We start from the raw sequence: 25,258 nt of genomic DNA, 5'->3' as shown, positions 1-25,258 counted from the left end.
AAATACTTGAAGAATTTAGATCTCAATATTATGGAATTCCATGAATGTGTGCAGTCATTAATTAGTAAAGTTAAGGAGAGAAGGGAAGACAGGCATTTTCAGGTAATCTACTAGGTTCAGACTTTAAATGGGGTCTGCTATTTGGAAGCAGAGGCATACATGAGAAATCTTGAAAAAGCTTGGAATCCAGACTTTATAGTGGACATTTTAAAAGATTAAGTGACAATTTTAAATCATCACTTATAATACTCCTAAATGAAATCATTTAGTATTTCCTTTCTGTACAATAATTTCAATATTTTCAGTTACCATCGCCAAAACTGTAAAACTTCACGAGCCTTGTGGTCATTCACGGTTTGTGAACTGAAGTCTTTTGAAAAATATACGAAAATAATTTCAATCAATTCTATGATTCTTTGTATTCATGCATGGTTGACAGTTTTGAGATATCTGACAAATGTGTTTGTTACCAATGTCTCTCAAAAGGGAAGTCGAATTTCGTGATTTGCTAAAAGCTGTTGAATATCTTAATTTAGTGTGTTCAAAGGAGGAAGAATTTTCTTGTTCCAGAGATGCTTTAAAATGTGCACTTTCTCTTGAAGGTAGGGTTTCGGTGTTCAAACAGAACAGTGTTAATGTTCGAGTTTTGTTTTTTATAATAAACAACAAGTGGACAGATGTTCGAAACAAAAACTCAACATATATGATCAAATCTGATCTGGAAATTGTAACAAATTTTCACTACTCATGTAGGGTTTTCTTTCAGTTTGTTAGAAATTATAGAAGACTTTTCCAGGAGGCAAAATCAGTACTGGAGTATGATTTTAAAAGGAAAGTTTCTCTAGCAATTAAACTGCTGAATTATTTTCTAAGTGTATCAATAACATAAAGCTCCTTTCATGCAATCAATTTAAACTTTGGTAAGGCATGAGCTTTGTATGTCTTTACCGAGTGCGTGCCGTTCACAACCTATCTGGAAACTGGCAAGCAGTGTATTAAAAAATCAGTCAAATATAGTGTTTATTTTTTTTGTTAGTTGTTTCACGTCGCTCCGACACAGATAGGTCTTATGGCGACGATGGGACAGGGAAGGGCTAGGAGTGGGAAGGAAGCGGCCGTGGCCTTAATTAAGGTACAGCCCCAGCATTTGCCTGGTGTAAAAATGGGAAACCACGGGAAAACCATTTTCAGGGCTGCCGACAGTGGGGTTCGAACCTACTATCTCCCGAATACTGGACACTGGCCGCACTTAAGCAACTCCAGCTATCGAGCTCAGTGTTGTGTTTATTTATTAGGAGACATCGGTATTAAAAGATGTAACTGGTTGGTGAAACAGAAAATACTACATGAATTTATAGTCACTAGGATAAGGCACCACCTGCAAACAATTTACAGGAATAATTGACCCAAAGAGCACGACAGAACTCCCTATCCCAAGGCGACGGTCATCAGGCTGATGATGCTCCAAACTTGCTATATAACCTTACCTGTCTACCCCTGAAATTAAATTTAGGTAACATGCCAGGTTTTCACTCCATGAGTAAAAGTTATCATACGCTTAACTATTAAATTCACTGAGAATAGAAGTTTATCAAAAGTCTAATATTATTCACAATAAACAATTACATCTCCATCTTGCCCACTTCACAAACAACTTAATATTTACACTCTATATACATCCCTCATAACAGATTCAAACATATAAATTCCACTCAACATATTAATTAGTAAGGAAAAGGTGCCCCCAACTAGCGTTATTTGCTAAGTGCATCCCTAACCTAACACGATGCTTACTTCTTAAATCTTGACTTCTGAGCCTTTCCATTTGCTACCATCTATAGGTTGGTTGGTTAATCCAAAACATCACCACACAGGAAGTGCTGCACCAATTCCCCTCATCTTTATCCAGATTGCAGACTGCTTAGCCTATTACTGACAATTTAGAAGTAAGCTACGAGATCTTTGTTCCATTTTGACCTTGTATATACACTGAACAAGAAGCACCATCACCGTTTGAGAATACCAAGTAATGTCACTGTATGAGGTATTAAGACACCTCAACATGCTAGATGATATCAAATCAAATCTTAGCTACGTACAATGTCAAGTCGAGTGTCTGCAAAGAAAATATCAAATTACGTGAAGCAAAGAGAACTGCAGCCAAACAAGTATGAATGAAAACTGTTCACACACTGAATCCATACTGGTTACTGAATCTGAATGCACATCGGACAATGTAAAAAAATAATGACCCCAGTTCCATTCTCGCGTAAGTTTTTAAAAGTTCTCTCCATGATAAATAGCAACAAGCATGTGGTATTCTTCCAAGAATACGCAGGTAATGAACAATTGGACTATAACTTATTTCATCAAGTTGTAATTAGCTCTGTGAACCACATATTACCTCCACACTGCCCACAATGAGCATCACCATGTACCATCTCTCACCAACAGCTCACTGGGAATGTCCATTAAGTAGCAATACACTCTTGACACCGTAATTGTGCAACTGAACATCACAAGAAAATTACTATAATACAGTATAAAACAGGTAATTCAAGAAACATTATTTACTGAGGTCATTACATACAGTGAAGGAGAAGACGCTCCCATTCCTAATTATGATTTCGTGGCGCATGAGTTACTGCAAAACAACAAAGTTCAATTTCTACGCGCAAGAGGAAGAAATATGCGTGGGATGTCAGTAAGTGCCTAAGACAGATTACTGGAGACTTGGTTTGATCCCATGATCATCAAACTAGAATAATTTACACAGGAAAAATGGAAAAAAACATGTCTCAATACCCACCTTCCCAAGTCTTGTTTTATTAGTGCTCTCCAAGTCAGAGATGAACACACTGTCAATGGTATGAGCTTCAATGATGGAATGTTCTGCTGACAATGCCTAGAAAACACAAAGCACTGTTAAACCTAGGTTCTAATAATGTCAATTATTTAGAGAATCAGCTTAGGATGAATAACAAACGGTACATATTAAATAAGTCCACAGTGTCAATATGGAGTTAAATGTGCACAGAGAGTTCACCACAAAATTCACAAATACCACTCTGAGATAACTCTAACCAATTACAAAAGAAATTCTCTGCAAATGAGTGAACTTCACAAGGTGTTTCAAGTGTTAACGCAAAGTCTACCCTCTTTATTCTGTGTAAGTAAGAAGTGCCATCCCAATCAATGTGCCAAGTACTACGAAACAGCAGTGATATCCAGAGAAATGAATTTCATTTTATGGGTCCGCATTGAGCTTGATTAAACCAAATAAAATAATGAGTTATTCCACCTTTTCAATATACAACAGCAGAGTAAAATGGAACCCAAATTTATTAGAGTAATCGATAAGGAAGTGCAGTATGTTTTACTACTGCATAAGGAACATGGATGGTATCTAATGAAAGAATCCACCTTACAATTAGTTTGCCCCTTTCATGAGTCTTCTCTAAATGAATCAACCTTGGACTGTACTTTTAGCTTCTTCATAATTTATTACACCAGTACAACTGAAGAACATCTTTATAAACGTGTTTGTTGGCCTTCCACAATCAGTAACTAAACTGTCATATCGCAAACTGTGCCCCAGCCATGTTGATCTTCTTTCGTTGATTTTATAGATTAGTTGTCACTTCTTGTTGACTCTCTCAAGAACAGACACTGCCAGCACCACATTTCAAAGGCTTCTAGTATTTTAAAGTCAACTTTGTTGAATGCCTAGGTTTCTCCGCAGTACATCACAACTGGCCACACGTAGGTCTTCATACCAGTTGCAGTATCCAGGATATTAAAGAGCAGTTACAACAGTTGAGGGCCAGCTTGCCTCAGGAGACACTCTGCCAAACAGAATGAGTGCATGCATCCAGACCAGTCAACTCGTACTGCCAAGTTCTCTATTTGGTAATCACATACGCGAAGCTTCATTTTGTTTCCTTCTCCCCTTCTGAATGCTTCAGGCAGCACCAGTCCTACTGCACCCTGGCTATGGCACAGTATGGGCATCTATGGCTGGGTTTTAATCACCAGATATCTACACGCCAACTGCTTCTGTTTGATTATGGGATCTCGAAGTCGACACTGATTCATGGACACTAAAAATGATAACTACACAGAAATGAAACTGAGAGAACACCAACTCTTGATAAACTAAATTCTAACAGCCAGAAAGAAAAGTAAAAATGGCATATAAAAGTTAAAGTGGGGAAAACAGAGAACTTGAACAAAAAGCAGAGATAACAAACTTCTCATAGACATTGAACTTTACTCCCTTCTTTCATGGATCTTTTTTTTTTTTTTTTTAGTGTATGGGGTATATTTGTTCCCTCTTCGAAGTTATTTTCATGAACTTCCCTAAACCTTTCAACACTACCATATGATAACGTGGACCCTGGCAATGATTTTTTTCCTGAATTTTAATATATTATTACACAACAGCAAAATATATTACGTACCTGATTTTTGTATCATATGAATGTATCAGTCATCCAAAATGAGGATGTTTATCAGGAAGTATATGTCTAAAGTAATTTAATGATAATAGTCTTATGAAAAACATTTTTAAAATGTATGGGAAAGAACTTTTACATTCAACTTTTAACAATAAGCCTGCTCAAACAATAAAATTTAACCATTTAATGTGACCACTTACGCTGCAAATAAACACTACTACATTTGAATTACAAAATTGACCTATTTAGGTATAGTTTGTTTCGGTATAGCAGCCCTGAAAACTCTAGGCTACGCACAGTCCAACCTTACACTCCTTGCACCAACATGTAATTTCTCTTTGCGGTACAGGTGTACGAAAAAAAGTTCACATTTCTGAAGAGATGAAGTGTTTCTATCGCTTGTATTCGGAGTAAAATAATGCAGCTAAAAATAACTTGCACTCAAAAGGCATGTAACAAATAAAAATCTTGCCCAAACCGTCAGTTGATACGTTATCTGGTACGTAAGCAGAGTCTTCATCATTGTCGTATATTTCCGAACCCGTTTCTCGCGATAAAACATCCAAGATATCTATATCATTGAGCCGGCGTGAGGACATGTTTGTACAGTAACACAGCTGACAGCACGACAGATTTGGCGCGCTCAGCACCCGGCATATCGTATGGCATACGGGCGCCGCCCACAACCAGGAAAGCAGTGAGCCCGTATCCCGTATGGGCATAGTGTTGAAAGTGTTAACCCTTTCAGACCTGGTGTCCAATATATTGGACACTAACTTTTATTCTATTTTAAATGCAGTAAACTGTCTCAACTACATTTCAAACCTTGTGACCTTTGTTCTGGACGTTTGGCTAGTGCAAGGGATCGAATATCTTGCCCTTTGTTGATAGAGTTATGAAGTAAACATCAAAACATGTAAAATGGCAGACTCACTGCCAGGACCATCAGGTAAGTCAGATTTCTATATTAATTACATGAGCTACCTAGACGATGGAAATCAATGTCCAAAATTTTGGACGTCAGGTCACAATGGTAATACTTCTGAAGTACATGACATGGATGCTGATGAGAGTTCGTAACTTGTGAATCTTTTGCAAGGTATGTATAATAATGTATAATAATTTGGTTTTGCCCTTCAACATTAAAAAATGTGAGGTTATTTTTTGTACAAATGTGATATTCTGTTTTACTTCTAGGATGCAGAAAAAAATCAGTGTTCTGAATGAAACTCATGCCAAGGGGATCCTGGACATGCTTGAAGCTGGAGATCTGTTTGATATTGACATTTCAGATGAAAAGGACAATTTTGAAGATATTCCAGCTGCTGTTGGCCAAGGCGTCAGGATATGGCGTACAAAACTTTCAGTCAAAGAAGACATGATAACCCAAATGGGATTCACAGGACTGGCAGATGTTATTGGATGTGAAAATGTTGTGACAGATCAACCAATGGCAGAAGGTAGGGAAAGTGGTTTACTTGCTCAGTTAGGGACTGGTTGGATAGCTGCAACAAACGATGGCCACCTCTAGGATTATCTCACTGAAAAAAAAAAAAAAACCTGAAACTCAATACAGGCGTCATTCTTTCTCATCTTCTTTTCTTTGTTTCCAACATTATTTCAGTGATGTTAAAGGTTTTGAAGAGTATCCTATAGATTTCTTCATCAATTATATCATAGATGATGATTTTTAAAATTTAGCAAAATACACAATTATTTATGCCCTGCAGCCTGATAAAACAAATTTCAAAAGTACCAAAGTGAAATAGAAGCATTGATTTGCCTACACATAGGTGTAGGAAATAAGCCATGGATCTGTATAAAGGGAGCTGTACAGTCCGTAGATCGGTATGTCATGGCCATCCATCAATACTTCACGGCACAGCCTACGCGGTTGCTAGGTAACATTGCATTACACATTTTATTGAAAGACATTTATGATCATTTGATTTTTTGCAAAGAGAAATACTGGCACTTCTTTCTTTTAGAGGTATACAGACTGCAAATTTGTTCCATTTCTTGGAAGAAATGTAAAAATGTGAAGTCAATCCAAATTATTTTGTTTCTCAGGAGTATTTCTTTTGAAGTAGAAAGTCAGTCTAAATTATTTTGTGATTTATACATATCATTGATATTAACTATGTATAGTCACTTTTCTGCAATAAAAACTATTTTTAAACATCCACATTAGTCAATTAAGTTTTCATGGTCTTGCAACCTCCCAATATATTGGACAAGAAAATATTTTTTGAAGCAATGGCAACAAAAACATTTTTTGTTCAAGTATGGCTTAAAGAAATCCCAGGGGGCCTGCCAGGCAAAAAAAAAAAATTTTTCGATGCCGGAAGATAATTTGGGACTGAAGGGGTTAATAATGATAATTTTTGTACCATAATAATAGATGTCATGTAGTTGTTTGATTGTTAAACATTTATAAGATTTCATACATGCTCAGTAAACTAATTATTGGTGTGTGCACAATGTTAAAAGGCTCTGCACATGGGACTCGGTGGTGTAGCGAATGAGAGCACTGAAGCAGCTACCATGATTGACTCTTGTGGTGGACATCGTGGAGCATGGAAGCTGTAGCGCCTGGCTTGGTTAATGATCAGGATCAATGCAATCTAGTATTGACGACTTTGTGCGGTTCTTAAAAACCAGGTCTAGTTTGTAGAATATTCCCACAGGAATAATGGTGTAGCCATATTGTATGATTTTCTCACGAAAGTACCTTCATTAAATTAGTGGTGACAAAATCGTTGGACGATGATCTACAGCTAATACATGATTTCCTTTTCAAAGAACATTCGCTGATCAAGATGTTTTGTATAATTTTCTGGTGTAATCGTCTAAATTTTATGTTGATAATAGATTCGTAAGATAAAAGTCTTACTTTTGAAAATCCTTATCTTTCCATTTCACTTTGTTATACTGATCATAGGCTATTAAACATCCTATTTACTTATTTTAAATGAAGTTCTTTGATAAAATCATCTGAGTTGAGAAGTTCTCACTCCCCAACACTACACTATATTTAAGTTTCTCTAGATGCGTTCTATTATGTAATTTTATGGTTATTTAATTTACTGTAACTTTCAAAGTTATTATTATCAGATCAATGGTAACGGTTAATGTCCCGGAAGGTACACCCGCCTCATTCATTCAAATGAAGCACCTTGGAGAATGCCATCTACAAACTAAAACGTGCAACAACTAATACAAGAAGTTTGGACAGATGTCTCTACTATAAATTTATGTTTTGCCCTCTGGTGTGAAGATTGACTACTAAAATTATATAGAAATTTTGTATGCCTAGGTTTCCTAAACTGAGTTCATTATTCATTGTTTTTGGAGTTTTAATGTTCATAACACTTCAATCTCTTCCTGCCAATTTAACATGTTGGCCAATAAAAAATTTTGTTTATTTATTTTTTAAGCAATCAAACAGGGTCCACTATTTATTTAATTGCCCAATCAAAACTGGGGGTGTGTTGGGCTTTCTGGAACTTTCCCCTCGACTATAAAAGCTGGCACATTTTCGACCAGGTTGTCTTATTCATTGCTCCAGTCTAGTGTGCCTCGTCCATCAGCTCAAGGTAATGGCAGTCCTGGTTTAACTAAGTGATAGCCTTTGACAGCTAGCTCGAGATGAAGGTTTCCAATCTTTAATAATGTAATTTTAATTTTCTAAAAGGTAAATTTCAAACAACCAAAGGAACTGAACCGTAATCATGAAACAGAGAGTGAGAAACCCTCCGTGTTCCCTATCAACTTGATTTTGAGGTGACTATGACTTCGTAACCATTTTCTGTTTGTAACCTTTGCAACTTAAATATTTTCTCCATTTAGTCACCTCAGTAGCAGAGGATTGGCCTCTGTAACTTTGGGCCATAAGCCCAAGTAGGGTTTTAAGCTTTTCATTGCACATTTTGAGGAGCGCAAGTGTCCGCTGGGCCAGTAACTTTAACCTAGTGCTTTTCACAAAGACCCCGTAGAATGGGTATTCAATACCCCTGTGAAATTCAATTTCATTCCTTTTATGTTAAGATGTTAGACTGTTGAGCACACAAGACAGTGAATACTGCTTGTTGTGCCTTTGCTAGGCCTGGACGTTTTTGGAAGTTTTATAGAGCATAGATGCTCTTTCTATTATGGTAATGTTTGGAGAGTAGACTCCTAGATAATGGAGCTCAAGTAAATTGGGAGCTTTAAGCTCAGATTGTTAATTGGCAATTTCTTGATTATTCTGATTTTTCCTATATTGTACCTAAACTAACGAGCTAGTTCTGGAACTGAAATCTTGTTTTCGCTTAGAGAATTGTTTGTTAAAATTTAACATCTGAAAAGAAACCAAAAAATAGCAAAGGGCGAAATATAGCTCTAATTTTAGTTTTAAATTAATCTTCTGATTACCTTATATCGACCCATTCACCTCTCTGCTCCACCAAAACACAGTAACAGTTAACATCGTCCATATTTGGATAATGAATATATTCAATGGCTATGGTTGTTAAGAACCTAATATTCTATCACGTTGTAGGTTATGATCATTATTTCGTTCTGTTTTGTTTTTGCTTCTCAATCTGTTATCTGTCAAAAAGGAATGTGGTGCGGCACACTGAATCTGAATTGATGATTATGTGACATTCAGTGAGAATTCTTCTGATATAATCCGAAGTTTGATGTCTGTTAATTAACATTTAAATAAATGAAATGAATGTTTACCAACAATTAAGTATTTAATCAAATCTTTCTGTGAAGTTTTTCACTTTAGGATTATCCTCATGCTTGAATTTATTGGCTATTCAACTTTGTTGCCAATATAAGACACGATATTAACTGTATATTTGTGATCAATCACACAATGATATTTTCCTTTCCAAACTAAATGTTAATTCATTTCAAATAATTCCATTCATTATTTTTTATTTAAGAATTCTATGACTTTATCACCAAACCTTATCAAGGGTGTTTATTGCAAACTAGACCTGACTATGTAATTGTCATTTTCATCTAAATTAACTTATTTTTCCTTAAAATTTGTGTTGTTTTTGAATGGTTGAGTGGGGCAAAGTTCCAATATTTTTATAGATCCACTCTCTTTCTGCGAATTTCAGTGTAGGGTATGAATTTACAGCCTTTCACCTTGATTACCGCTATAATTGGTGAGTATAATTGGTAGCCGTTGCTCACTGTATCGTGACAGTCTTTACAGTAATGAGAAATATGAGTGGAACTTAATTCTGTCCACATTACCTTTATAGCTGTCTTCTATTAAAATATATGTGATATTCTTTCTTTAAATAAATCTTAACAACCATATCTACATGTTATGGCTCTTTAAGAATAAACAACAATATATTTCAGATTCGTCTTAACGCCTTTTTCCAATTGTTAAAGAATATTTTTGTATGGAAATGTATAATTTAAGAACAGAGTTTATGAAAGCATTAGCAGCATCTACGCAGAATTAGGTAATATAGATTTAACCCTAGAACACTAACTCCTCATAATTTTTACAACAGTACGTAGTAGCACGATAGAATATATTGCCTTCCACCATTTTGTGTAGCTGAATTTCTGGAGGAATAATAGCCTGCGGCATGTCCAAGTGGGGACATCTTTGTTCATTCCTGCGATAATTGGGTAGGTGTCATCATACTGACGAACCGTTGGTGATCGTCAAATAAGGAATGAATATATGGGTTTTCACAGTGACTTTGTGTTTTAATTGACTTAAAGGTACATACATTATTATTATTATTATTATTTAAACAGTCACTTATTGTTTCCTAAGTATACACATATTGTTTTCATTTTCATTAATTCTGTGTCAAATATTATAGGCAATTGTAGAAGAGAAATTAGAAGAATGAAAATGGCTACCAGAATACCAGAAATGACTGGCGATTATTGCGCAAATCAGATAAAGACGTAAAACATAGTGCCCAAAGAAACTTTTCTCAAGCTTCCCTGACCTCAGAAAAATTTCCTCGACTCACAAAACCTGAGAGACAAGTTAATTTGTTTGTTTCTTTTTCAGGTGTTGTACTGCTGCCAGACAGTTTATAAATGTATTTACTCAAAGTTAGTTTCAGCACAGCGAAGAGCCTAATTCCAGCCTCCACCATCCCCATAGCTGACCCAATTCTCTCTCCACTTCCTCTTTTAATTATTTATTGAAAAACAATTGCACTGATGGTACTTTTATATACAAACATAATAAATATTTTAATGGTAACATGTATCATTTCCAAGGAAGAAGTTACAACTGATGCACAGTAATCTAATACTACCTCATGAGGATTTAAAACACTCTTGTCTACAACACAACATGTATTGTTAGTGCACATGTTATCAAGTACCATAAATAGGTTAACAAACAAATTATAAAAAATACAAGTTTAATAAACATTGGAATTACATTTAAGTTATTAAAAAATTTAACTAGAATTTTGAGAAACAAAGTAAGAATTGACATTTTTCAATGGAGTAATACAGTAAAAGGTACATTATAGCACATATAATATAAAAATTAAAATTCAGTAGCCTAACGGTAGCTCATGTGGATTTAAAGCACTCTTCAATAAAATGCAATTCAATTGTGTTTGTAACATAGGTGAATTCCAACCAGTCAAGGTCTATATTCAAAATATTTTTCAAATTTGAAGACAGAAAAGACAGGATGAAAAACAAAAATTTGCACTTATCAAAATGATAATGATTGTTTAATGATTTCTAAAAGAAATTTCTTGTTTTCAATTTCAGCATTCTGCTTTTCTCTTTCAATTTGGAAGTTTTTTCGTTCTTCCTCCAACTCCTGTAATTATAATACAATTTCCCTTTTCTCCATTTTCTTCCTTTCCTCTTCTGATTGCTTTTCTTTTTCTGTTCCAGGTACGACTGATACCTTCCTCGTGGAGCTCGGATCGAGGTCAGCAAAGTTCTATCGATAGTAATATTAGTTGAAACACCAACGTACCATATTTCACACTATCAAAAATCATTCTTTGGGATACAAGTGATTCTTCTAGATTTTCAACTAGTAAATATTAATTTACAGAAAAGCCTATCTCAAGAAATGCATAAGGGTACAATTCAAAGTAGTACAATATGAATGAAGCCATATGAGCTCTTTAGGTCCTGTGATGAAACCTCCGCAGCATTCAAAACCATGTTCCCAGACAGTAAAAAACTTTACTATGGGTAAGATTCAGGCTTCTTATGTTATAAATCACGCATTAGCTGCATATTTTAAAGAAAGTTTTTTTTCTTTTAAATTTGTTTTACATCACACCAACACATATAGGTTTTTATGGTGATGATGGGATGGGAAAGGTCTAGGAGTGGGAAGGAATTGGCCGTGGCCTTAATTTACACACCGAGTGTCGAGCCGATTGTAGCACACTATTCCACTGGTGCCAAAGCAATTGTACGTGTTGTAGGCTGTTTATATAATCTTGGGATATATTTATATGATGTACTAAGTAAACTTTATCTCACCATACCAAGTTCATATGTGACGCCATACGGTGACACAAATTCTTTTTACAAAAGAAAATATAACACGATGCCATATGGTGTCACAGACATTTTTTTGACATGGAATGTGCAACACAAACTTCAAATATGGGAGATTTATTAGCTAATTCAAACTAACACAATATTTATTAAAACCTAGTAAAATGCAAAACAAGTACTTATATTACATTACATATTGTTGTGAACAGTTTTCTGATAAATCGAAACAATGAATATATGGGTTTCGGCACAACTGAAGGGCAGTGACTTTCAACAACAATTAACCTTCAATCACTCTTTGTTGTGAAATTATTCGAGCACTTCAGACAAAGGAAAGGTGTGTCAGGACAGGTTGTGCAGACATTTGACACCCTTTTTGCGGGAGAAGGGTTATGAATTTCATGTTGTTGGTCCGTATTGAACTGAGATTACATATAAACTGTAAACATAAAAGTTTTTCACCTATGCAATACAGTTTTATGTACATTGTGTGTATTTACACTACATGGGACTAGTTTCAACCCTACTCGGGGTCACGCACAGTGTCTACTTACAACTCCAGAAGAATTCTAAAACTTCATATTCATTCTGCACAGTTCCAACAATCAACCCTGCAGTCATATCAACATAGCTTGGTTACCTAATACACCAACTATCAAAATTTCTGCTTAAGCTGATACAGTGTATAATCAACTCCACACATACTTGCATACTTTTATTACAAGTGTCACGTTATATTGTGTTCAGTCTTAGTACCATAACATTTGGTCCACAACCGTAATGAATTGCCACGACCTACCGAATTCTATCTGAAACACCATGTGTCTGAAAAATTAGACTCCAGTTGATCCACAACATAGAGCATCTCATTTGTACTTCTATACGCAGACCTTTTAACGTATTTGTGTACTTGTATTATATATTGCTCACCTATTGTCACACGTAATATTTCACTTTCATATGCAACATTTTTAGCACGATAACACTTCGCCTAATTCAACCACACATCATAGTGTTAATTATATATTATTTCTTACTGCTCATTAGAAACATTTTTTAGGATTTCGTCAAATATTGTGTATTGTTTAAATATGGCTGATGATGACCCCGAGTAGGGTTGAAACTAGTCCCATGTAATGTAAATACACACAGTGTACATAAAACATGTATTGAATAGGTGGAAAACTTTGATGTTTACAATTTATATGTAGAAGCAGCAGCCGTTCTGCCCACGAACTTGCATAATTGTAGACAGCAGCTTCAACACCGACCTCGAGCTTTCCTGCAATATTGAAAGGAAGAAATAAAAATTAATTTTATAATTAGTATTAACATCCTTCAGAAGTGTAATAATGTTGAACCTGATAACACTTACCTGGTACTTTTCTGTCCTTCCGGCTTGTTGGGTTCCCCAAAGCAGTGGTTCTCTCTCTTCCGATTACGTCTAACAGGATCGTTAGTTAGACAAAGAGTGCTGACCACGCTCCTTCGAAACTCCACAAGCGAAATTTCTCGATGTCCAGTAACCCGCGTCTTCTTGTACAGAAGCAGTGCATTTACAATGGCAGTACCAAAAAAGAATGTCATCTGCAACTTTGTGGTACCATCGAATGGTTTTCCTCATTGCAGTGTGATACGAAGAAAGTGTGTCTGCAATTACCTGTTCCTCCTTTCATTATATTGTACGTTATTACCATTTTTGGTTTAACCACATCTTCATGTTTCCTGTTCTTTTTTGCCTGTAGCAATTACATCATTAGAACATTTGGTTGACATAATCAGCACGTCCCTCTGATCTCTCCACTTCATTACTGCCAATCCATTTCCATTCTCCATTGCAATGAGTTCTCCTTTCTTAAGCTTTGCATTTACAACATCCTTTGGTAAACCTTTTTGATTTTTCCTAAGCATGCCAATAAAATGTGTCTTACGATCCAGTAGCACCTTAGGTAACTCAATTGATGAGTAATAATTCTCAGTGCAGAGAAAGTGACCACTGTCCAGATACGGGTCCATAAGTTGCATTACAACTCGAGAAGCCAAGCTCACAAGAGACACCTCTGACCTCGAACGCTCGGAAGGGCACAAAACCATTTTTAGAATAACAAGCAATCATTAATAAAACAGTGCGTCATTTCCATGCAAAACGTTGCATTCTACCTCAAGTAACATTTTAACAGAGAGAAACAAAGTAACAAGATATCAATACCATAGGAAGGAAATTATATGTTATTTTTTTTTTTGCTATTTGCTTTAAGTCGCACCGACACAGATAGGTCTTCTGGCGACGATGGGATAGGAAAGGGCTAGGAGTGGGAAGGGAGCAGCCATGGCCTTAATTAAGGTACAGCCCCAGCATTTGCCTGGAGTGAAAATGGGAAACCACGGAAAACCATCTTCAGGGCTGCCGACAGTGGGATTCGAACCCACTATCTCCCGAATACTGGCCGCATGTAATTTAATGGTGTCAGTGTATCATTACATTTTCAATCAGCAGCGCCAAAAACTCTCTGCTTAAAGTACTTATAATAACGCAAAACACACATATACAGCATATTAGTCCTCAAAGTGCAGATGCAGGATTTCGATGAAGTGGTTAAAACAAAGTGGGAGAGAACAATGTGCATACCTCACTAAAGCCACGTTATCACATTCCAAAACACTTTCGCATTCACAAAGTCCAATATCAAAAAAAATGATGATGTTGGTATGTCAATGTCATAACCTGGCTTTCGCCAAGCATACTGCAACATAGGCTTATACATAGGTGCAGCAAATTGATTGTAAATCACAGAGTGAAGTTTCACGATGAAATAACGATCATGTACCTTCACTTGTGGTTTGGCACCTTGTAGTCTTACAAATTCCTTCTGATTTGGAACAAGCTATTTATGATTCTGAAGATGATAGGGATCAGATACCGAGAACGAAGAATTATCTACAACCTGTATAAAAATCAGTGTGCAGTGATAAGAATCGAGGGCTTTGAAAAAGAAGCAGCAATCCAGAAAGGAGTGAGGCAAGGCTGCAGTTTGTCCCCTCTCCTTTTCAATGTTTACATAGAACAGGCAGTAAAGGAAATCAAAGAGAAATTTGGAAAGGGAATCACAGTCCAAGGAGAGGAAATCAAAACCTTGAGATTTGCCGATGATATTGTTATTTTATCTGAGACGGCAGAAGATCTCGAGAAGTTGCTGAATGGTATGGATGAAGTCTTGGGTAAGGAGTACAAGATGAAAATAAATAAGTCCAAAACAAAAGTAATGGAGTGCAGTTGAACGAAGGCAGGTGATGTAGGAAATATTAGATTAGGAAACGAAGTTTTACAGGAAGTAGATGAATATTGTTACTTGGGTAGTAAAATAACTAACGATGGCAGAAGTAAGGAGGACATAAAATGCAGACTAGCACAAGCAAGGAGGAGCTTTCTTAAGAAAAGAAATTTGCTCACTTCAAACATTGATATCGGAATTAGAAAGATGTTTTTGAAGACTTTCGTGTGGAGCGTGGCATTGTATGGAAGTGAAACATGGACGGTAACTAGCTCAGAAAGAAAGAGAATAGAAGCTTTTGAAATGTGGTGTTACAGAAGAATGCTGAAGGTGAGATGGATAGATCGAATCACGAATGAAGAGATACTGAATCGAATTGGTGAGAGGAGATCGATTTGGCTAAATTTGACGAGAAGAAGAGATAGTATGATAGGACACATCTTAAGACACCCAGGACTTGTTCAGTTGGTTTTTGAAGGAAGTGTAGGTGGTAAGAACGGTAGGGGTAGACCAAGGTATGAATATGACAAACAGATTAGAGCAGATGTAGGATGCAATAGTTACGTAGAAATGAAAAGGTTAGCACAGGATAGGGTGGCGTGGAGGGCTGCATCAAACCAGTCTATGGACTGATGACTCAACACACACATAGAGGTTATATAGCCGAAAGAAGTAAACATCAAGGGGTTGGCAATATTTTGTTGTTTTCGGTGGCAATATCTTCAGCATAACATCTTTGTTTGGAAAACTTGCATCTAGAAGGGTACGATCTGTATGACCTGCCCAGGAATCACACACAATAGGCTCTTTTCATTTGTTACATTTTCGCCAAGGACTGAAGTTCGAAAATGTTTCATGTGTTCTTTAGTCATTTTTCCACTTTTGCGTGCATCCACATGAATGTTTCGTGGACAAGTTGTTTCAAGTTTCTTTAAAATATTTGGACCGAAAGTTCCTTATGTCTCTTGAAAACAGACGTACAACTTGTTTGCTAGTCTGCCTGCCATTGATAAAGCCACATCAATTGTGTAGCTGTGGGTAGAGCAACACACTACATGTCATTTCCTCTCCTCTGTAGGACAGTGTTGATGCTGAAGACATTTCATACTGGTCACTGTTCCAAACATTACCTTTTCCCCACACCCTTCTCTGTTATAAACACAAAGTGTTGTGCCTTCTGACGTCTTCTATGTCCTTACGTTTGACAAATGTAGTAATATGCCTGATGAAATGCCATATTCAGCCTTGAGATGGTCGATAAAGGAAACGGAAGCTTTGAAATTGACCAAGCCAACCATTTTAGCCCCTTCTAGTGGCCACATCTGCAGATGCCAGTAGTGAACTGTAGATCCATACCTCCTTGCACCATCAAATTGCAATATTACATACTCTTTATAGTTTGTAATTGTGACAGTCTTGTTTTCTTTGAAACGAGCAACTGCCCCCCGTTTCCTGGACACATAATTTAGAATTAATGTGCAATTTGATTTACTTTTGATGTACTTATAGTGCTTCATTAGTTTGCTATAGGAATTGAAGGCACAATTGTAATAGTTCTCATAAATGTTCTCTAGTACTCTGTCATCAATATCTTTTAATACACTGGACCTCGTCTTTTTGGGTGGAGAGAGTTCGTACTCACTTTGACTTGACTGTTCCTCTGGAGACGAATGTCGTGTACTTCTTGAAGAGCGACCTTCAGGTTCAGGTACCTCCTGTTCTTGAAAATCCGTATATCTATCCAGCATAACGTCGTGTATTTCTGTGTCATCGGCATTATATTTCTGAATTATTATGTTATATATCCGCAAACTCCATATACTTGGCCCCGATGTTATTTTCATATTCAGCACATCGCAACTTGGTCCCTAATATTTGGACCACATGGTATCACTGCACTGTACACAGTAACTCGCTTGCGAACACTCCAAGAGAACAGCTATACCACTCACGCAACCGGAACACTGGTTAGTGCAGCTACACTATGCCACCGTCTAGTGACGCTAGCAGACAAGTGCGGAGTTTTGCATAGAAATGAAGCACACCACTGTTTTGCTTATGACTGCTTGTTATTCTAAACATGGTTTCGTGCGGTTCCGAGCGTTCAAGGTCAAAGGTGTCCCTTGTCAGTGTATTCTGAGCATTCAAGGTACCTTTACCAGTGTATACTTTAGTTTTGTAGGTGTAGCCAGTGTCGTTGCACACCGTACCTGTATGCCTTACCAGGCATAAATTGTCGGAATGATAAACGACTCTCCATGGAATCACTGATTCATCAACTACAAGGTTTTCACCTGGAGTTTTGATGCTCTTGCAGTTCATATGCATTATATCTAACAGTGACTGAATATTGTGCAACTTTCCTGCTAAAGCATCGTTGGGAACAAAGTGCGAGAATCGAAGTAGTAACTGGAAACTATTTCTTGGCATTGCCTTAACAGCTATACTATTTCCATACACAGAAAACTGGCTCCAGTAATTTGATAATGAAGACATTCTTACGAGACCCATCCACAATCTGAAACCTATAAAAACTTTCATTTCCTCCTTTGTAGTATCTACCCACTCCTTCAAACGACTAGACCGCTTAATATGCATAGACGCTAGTGTTTGATTTGCTTTGAGATTAGTTTGTAGTACCGTCAAATCAAGAACTTCGTCTGTTAGGAACAATTGGTAAAACTCACATGGTGTGGCAGTTATCTATCAATATCTTTGTGTCCCTACACGAGGACCCCAGGCATCATTGTTCACATGATTGTCAACACCATTCACACCAGCAACATCCCTACATATAATATCACTGTCACAGGTGAACAATGTAGTGGAAGTGGAGTGTAAAGTGTGGTAATGTTTTATTTGAAACAACCTAACCTGTACAGTGTAATACTTGTAAATCGTAGTATTCAGTTCTATATTTACTGGAAGTATCCAGAAACTTTTGTTACATAAATTTTTGAACAGGGTGTGTTGCCTTTTGTTGGTTGTGTGTTCTAGAAGGCATTTTCTAACTATTCTGGAAATGGAAGATTCGCGAACGTGCATGTTCGAGAAGTTTACTTAAAGTTTGCGACTGAAAGTAGGAATTGTGATTGGTGAAACTAGGTGGGGATGGGTGGACTCATACATTCTGATTGGCTACTCCAAGGCCAGGGTTTAACTATATATAGAGAGCGAAGCTGCGTTTGTGATAATTCAGTCTGTCTTGTCTTGGCCTGCCTTAGTCTGAAGTTTTACGACGTGTGTGACGCCTCGTTAACGGGATGAGGCACCTTCGGATAAGCACTGTCGAATTCCGTTCCGCCTAAAATTTCCGTAATGTTCGGTTGTTATTTTGTATAGGAGTCTGCCCTAGCCTAACCTAGATTCGCCAAATTAATTATTTATGGCGCCTTAGCTTTTCAGCTGGGCTTGCCTGTTTGTTTTCGAGGCATTCCCATTTCTTGTTTCACTAAATATGTAGATTGTAGTTTAATATTTTTACCTTGCGGTTTGCCTCTGGTAGTTCAGAGTCACTTGATGTACGCTAGAGTTTAGGAGAGTACGTTCACTTCACTGTAAATTGTAATTGCTTTTTACGTTGCTTTTAACCTACTAAATTGCATTGTACAACTGGATTTGTAACTAGATGTATAATTGGTTTGAAGTTTGAAACTTGTAGTGAAGCCATTATCAAAGAACCTCTAAGATATGTGTATCACAGAGCATATAGTTCGTAAGTTGCAAGTTGGTGGTTTGTTTGGAATGTATTTGTAAAATTCATTTGTAAATAACATTTTTCAAATTTAAGGATCATGGCGAATTATTTCGGAAATCGCAACCTAAGCCATGTCCATGCCCTCGGTAGGTCGTAGTTTTTTCCACCTTCCTGGTTTATTGCCCACTAGTTGGCCCTACTGATATTTACGTATTATGTTGTTGTTGGCAGAGATCCGCGTAGTCCAGCTGATGCTTCTCTGAGTGTGTAGTATTTTCTGATATTGTGTAGTTGCTCTTACTCCCCCCCCCCTTTATTGTGCTTAGTGCTTTGTTTTGTGTAACCACTGTAGTAAAGGTTACAATCACTATCAGTATCGCCATCGTCATCCGCATCACTCAATACATCCATCATGCTGTCACTGTCACTGCACTCATCATCACAAACATTATATTCACTGCCATCAACAAATCTTCCTCTCCATCAGTAATTCAAAAATATACACTTCAGTAATTCGCTTACCATTTCTACCAAGATTATTACCAATGTCTTTTTATTCTTATTTTTGCACAACCATTCAAACTGAGTAATAATTCGTACGTAAACGAGCAATAAACAATGTCTAGCGCGCTTTCACTTGTGACAATGACCAGTGGCCAGTCAGTGACTTCGTAAGAATACTGTGGTGCCATATGGTGGCACACAGTAAAAATACATAGCTGGAATAGACCTTGAAGTTCGCTCGTCACGTAGTACCAATTTTACACGCATAGATGTCACAGCTGATTTTCTACGGCGCATCACTTGAAACTCTAACTGTGCCGCCATATGGCGCCACACCATCTCAAATTTGAAGACCAGCGTGACGCCATATGGCGGCACGTGGCACCCAACATGTTAAGGTACAGCCCCAGCATTTGACTGGTGTGAAAATGGGAAACCACACAAAACCATCTTCAGGGCTGCCGACAGTGGGGTTTGAACCCACTAACTCCCGGATGCAAGCTCACAACTGTGCGCCCCTAACCACACAGCCAAATCGCCCGGTAAAAAGAAAGTTTGCAAAATTACATAAAACAGTTCTCTGACAACGTTGTATGTTTTGACAAATCGTTAAACAAATTTGCCCAAAGAGGACAAATGGACTTGTGTGTAAGGATTTGGGAAGTAAATCTTCAAAGGTTTAAAAAAGTATTGGAATAGTGTATTTTTAGGCAGGGCAATTGTAGATCACTTATTAGATAGGTTTATACATGAACTCCCATTACCTTTAGGAAAGATTTTGCAAATATCAATGGATGGGCCGAATGTTAACCTCAATTTTACTTAAAAACTTGAAAATAATTTGCAAGGGCTAAATCCCAAGGGTAAATCTCTTCTTGATATAAGCATATGCAGTTTGCATACAGTGAATGGAGCCGCGAAAACTGGGATCTCCAAAACTGACTGGGACGTTTTACATTGTTACAGATCTCTATACAATCTTCTAAAGACAGCCCAGTTCAGCGTGCTAAATATACAAACAATGAGAACCGCATTTCCTTACAAGTTCACTGCAATAAGATGGTTGGAAAATGGATGCTGTGTTGATCAAGCTCTTAAAATATATGATCACATGGACAAATTTGTGGGGGAAAAAAAAGAAAAAAAAACACATCAATATATTCCAGAAGCTGTAAAGATATTAGGCAAAAATATCTCAAGGATAATTTAATAATAATAATAATAATAATCGTATGGCCTCAGCTACCATGTGCAGACATTTCAATTTGACACCATCTGGCTGTCTGCTCGTCAATTTCGACGTTCCGTTTTACTCTAGGCCCCCACTAGATGGCAGACCGAGTAAACCGAAACTCTCTTGGGCGTCTATGGCTAGATTTAATGAATTTTGTTGGGTAAACACCAAATGTGTCACCAAAGATCTTTTACATGCCGACATCGTACGACATGGGAGTCTCGAATGGACTTTTTTCCGCCCTTCAAAAATCCGACTACCTCTGCCGGGTTTGAACCCGCTATCTTGGGATCCGGAGGCCGACAATCTACCGCTGATCCACCTAATACATATCACATGTGGCTCATGAATTTATATAGACTTATCAGGTACATGCTAAAACCTTTTTTGGACATTTTCAGCCCGTAGACAACCTTAAGGTCAAGGTCTGGGATCTTCAAAGACTTTATCTAGACTCACAGAGCACGCTGATGCTATGCGGAATATTGAACACTTTCACGCATCGCCATGTTGCGGGCGCTTCAGCTTCGAATGCATGGGTAGCACGTGATAATGTTTACAGCCCCATGCATGTTTTCGATTTTAATCATGTGTGTTAGTGGATCTGTTGTAGTATTTTATGCGACGGAGTGATAATATATTGTCAAATATTTTCAAGAAATGTGGGAGTTGATACATTACGGTAGTTAAATTGATCGGCAATATTAGGCATTAAGTTAGGCCTTACGTGTGAAATAGAAAGGTATTCACGAATGTGAATTCGTGTGCAGCCTTTAATTGTACAGATTGTTATCAGAAGGGATCTGGTATTTCTTTTCACATACGAGTAGAAATTGAACTGTTATAAAATAACTTAATTGCCATAATCGAGAACTGAACAGGTTATAGGGTGGATGATTCAGAGCAAAAGGACATGAAATTTAGAATTTTTAGACTTTTTCTTTTTCTTGCTTGCCCTTTTCCAATTCATCAGGGATAATTGTTTGGAACCAAACAGCTGTTCTGGAAAAGATTACGTGATTTTCATACAGACTGTGTAGACCTACCGTTATTACAAATTTGATAAACCTGGGCCTAGAATCCATAAGACATGATTGATAAAGCTTGATATAACGCTTTTAATATTAGGGTAAAGTACTGCTTCAAATTAATATCAATTATCTGAAAAATGATTTATTATTATCGTATGTCTTAAGTTCTCAATTTTTTTACACTTGCTTTATAATACAAGAATACAATTGTTAATACGGTATTCCATAAAAATAAACATGAAAATCGACAGCCTGTTTCCAGTCATTCGACCGGTTCAGGAATGGAATGACAATATAAAGTCTAAATAAGGCTCATTATAAACTTGTCAATCCTAGTCTGTATTAGAAAACGCTAATCGGAATAACTGTTTAACTATGATATTAATCTTCTTGCAAGTGTTTAACATTCAACTTCATTTTTTTCTGGTGTAAATCATGGTGCCCATATTCGAGAAAAATTAGAATGCACTTTCAATTTTTATTTGTGCTCAGATAATGTTAATTCAGATTGAGTTTGTAAAAGCAGTAATACCAGTATTTAAAAATATAATATTATGAGGAGGATTTCACATCTTAAATTATAACTGTCTTACTTAAGCCTAAACGACTCAGAGAAACTCAGACTAACCCCCGACATTTATTCAATTTTAAGAAATACACAATAGAGGCAGACTAGCGCCAGTGTGATCAATGTCAGGCAGCATTTACCTAAGTCCAAATCACATAGAAATGACAATTTAACTTCTACTAATCCAATTATGTTATTTCATATCCGAACCAAACCAAACCCCATGGCCTACGAAGCAACCGCTGCTCAGCCTGAAGGCCTGCACGAAGTGTCGTGTGGTCATCACGACTAATCCTCTCAGCCGTTATCTTACCGTCAGATAGTACCGCACCAGCTCGATAGCTGCAGTCGCTTAAGTGCGGCCAGTATTCGGGAGATAGTAGGTTCGAACCCCACTGTCGACAGCCCTGAAGATGGTTTTCCGTGGTTTCCCATTTTCACACCAGGCAAATGTTGGGGCTGTACCCTAATTAAGGCGACGGCCGCTTCCTTCCCAGTCCTAGCCCTTTCCTGTCCCATCGTCGCCATAAGGCATATCTGTGCCGGTGCGACGTAAAGCCTATAGCAAAAAAAAAGTACCGCAATCACGTAGGCTGAGTGGAATTCGAACCAGCTCTCAGATCCAGGTAAAAATATCTGACCTGACCGGTGATTGAATCCCGGGCCACAGGGCAAGAGGTAGACACGCTACCCCTACACAGCGGAGCCGACATTTCATATTGAGAAAATGACCCAAAAAAATGCATCCGATCGTTTTAGAAAGATTTCTGCAGTCGTGTACGTTTTAAACAATATGTTCAGAGAATTGAGTAAAACTTGCTGTAATGACTTATAAAAGAGGAATCACCTTTCATAGAAAGATTTTATTTCACAAGTTTCCTTTTTGTTGATATTGAAGATTATTGCTATCGGTAGAGGAGTTTGTAAATATTTAATGTGCCCTCCAGTCTGCTAAGAGACAGGCAATTTTTATCTCACAGTATGTAATCGTACTTTAGTTGTAGACTGCTGACATTTGAACATGTCTTCATATTTTCAATAAATCAAAAGTGTAGAGTCTGGATCTGTTCCGAATGTTCAATAATAATGTTATTTGTTTTACGTCCCACTAACTACTCTTTTACGGTTTTCGGAGACGCCTCCGAATGTTCAAACAAAACAGTTACAACATGAGCGCCATTATCATTTATGAGGTACCCGTAGGCCTGTATACTGTTCTTTCTGTTTTCGGGGACTGAAATTCAAATAGATATGTGTTTATTTATATATATTTATTGTAGTAGTGTATTTTTTAGTCTTCTTATTCAGTCTCGAGAGGTTTTTAAAAAAAAATTATGTGCGCCACCTATGGGCTATCTAAAGGATTTGTATAGATTGTTCAGTTTTTAATACAGAAGTACCTTTTAATATTATGACTGCCTTGACATTATGTATATTTATTGCGTGTGTACACGGTAGTCGGTATAGGCTGTCATTAATTTACTAATGCGGGTGTTTTCATATGTGCGAAATGTAACTTCATGCATGAATTCCATACAACCTCCTCGTCAAGATGAAGAGCGTCCGCAACATGGCGGTACGCGCATGGACATGACTTCCCCCGTCACACGCTTCTGCGCAGCCAGCGGTGTGGGACCTTGGGGATCTTATGTAACCATATATATAGTATGAAATATGGAACGTTAATGTGACATAGTAATAACCTCTTAAAATTAACATGCCACAACAATATTTTAAAATGTGAACAATACATAAATGTGAGCGACATAAATTAATGGTATTTTAACACAATTAAAACTTGTCAGTCCTATTCTGCCTGATTTTGGGGGTAGGCTGTTGCTTCACGTCCGTAGGTTTAACCTCAGAGTGCCCTACACGTGACACCTGGGTGGTGCTAAGAAAGCAACAACACTGGCAGCCAGACAATCCTTGAGATCTCCTGGCTTAAAACATCACAATGACAAGACTTCATGGAAAAAGTCCTTATAAGGACCAACAACAATATAGGAACCTAGGTCGAAGTATTCAAATAATGCAGATCAACATAGAAGGGCTAAGCAGATCAAAGTGTCAGTTTTTATCAAGACTCTCTCTGGAAAACAATACTGATGTAATTGCTTTGCAGGAAACTCACGTAGCAAACGAAGAACAATTGCGTACCAGAGGTAAAATACCAGGTTATGAACTTCTAGGTGCAACATTCCATCATGCATATGGAAGTGCAACATATGTACGAAATACAGTAGAGAATGCTTCCTTGATCTCCACAAGCACAAGAGATGATGTCCATTCCCTTGTAGTCAAGATAGGAGATGTTACAGTCATCAATAACTATAAACCTCCTGCCACCACATGGCCAGCACATGTCATTCAACCATACCCTCACCCAACTGTCTATCTAGGTGATTTTAACAGTCATCATGAGCAATGGGGACACTTCAACTTAGTGGGCTGAAGAGCACAATTTCCATCTTCTTTATGACTCTAAAGATCGGCGTACTTTCAGATCAGCTGCTTGGAGGAGAGAGTATGAGAGAGAGTATAATCCTGATTTATGCTATGTGTCTACCGACTACAACACCATACCTCTACCAACCATGCGAAGAGTTCTTCCTGATTTTCCCTTTAGCCAACATCGACCAGTTGTAGTGGAAATTGGAATTAAAGTTCCAATAGTATCATCAATTCCTCATCCACGCTGGAACTTTCAGAGAGCAAATTGGATTGGGTACTATGCTGAACACCTTGATAAGTGCCTAGGATGGATTCCACCTGTAAAAGACAACTACGAGAGATTTATTGGTGCTATAAAAAGCACAGCAAAGAAGTTTATACCTAGAGGCTACCGAAAGGAATATATCCGGGCAATAATTCCATTGTGGAGATGTATCTCCCGTATGCAGTTATCAGACTGTGCCTCTTATAATAGGCTTCTGATAAGTTCACCTGCATGCACCCCAGCATCAGTGGGTAG

At 37.4% G+C, this 25,258-nt stretch overlaps 1 protein-coding gene across 1 annotated transcript in view; it reads right to left on the bottom strand.

The window, feature by feature from the left end:
* Positions 1-25,258, bottom strand: part of LOC137502198 (mediator of DNA damage checkpoint protein 1-like) — a 256,189-nt gene that overhangs the window by 194,891 nt on the left and 36,040 nt on the right. The window contains exon 4 of the mRNA XM_068229239.1: positions 2,810-2,905. Within this exon, the coding sequence (XP_068085340.1) occupies positions 2,810-2,905 (96 nt within the window). The remainder of the gene's footprint in view (positions 1-2,809; positions 2,906-25,258) is intronic.

The sequence above is a fragment of the Anabrus simplex genome, chromosome 9 (assembly GCF_040414725.1).
Source record: "Anabrus simplex isolate iqAnaSimp1 chromosome 9, ASM4041472v1, whole genome shotgun sequence".
In the NCBI taxonomy this organism is placed as follows: Eukaryota; Metazoa; Arthropoda; class Insecta; order Orthoptera; family Tettigoniidae; genus Anabrus; species Anabrus simplex.
This window is presented reverse-complemented; position numbering and strand designations above follow the sequence as displayed.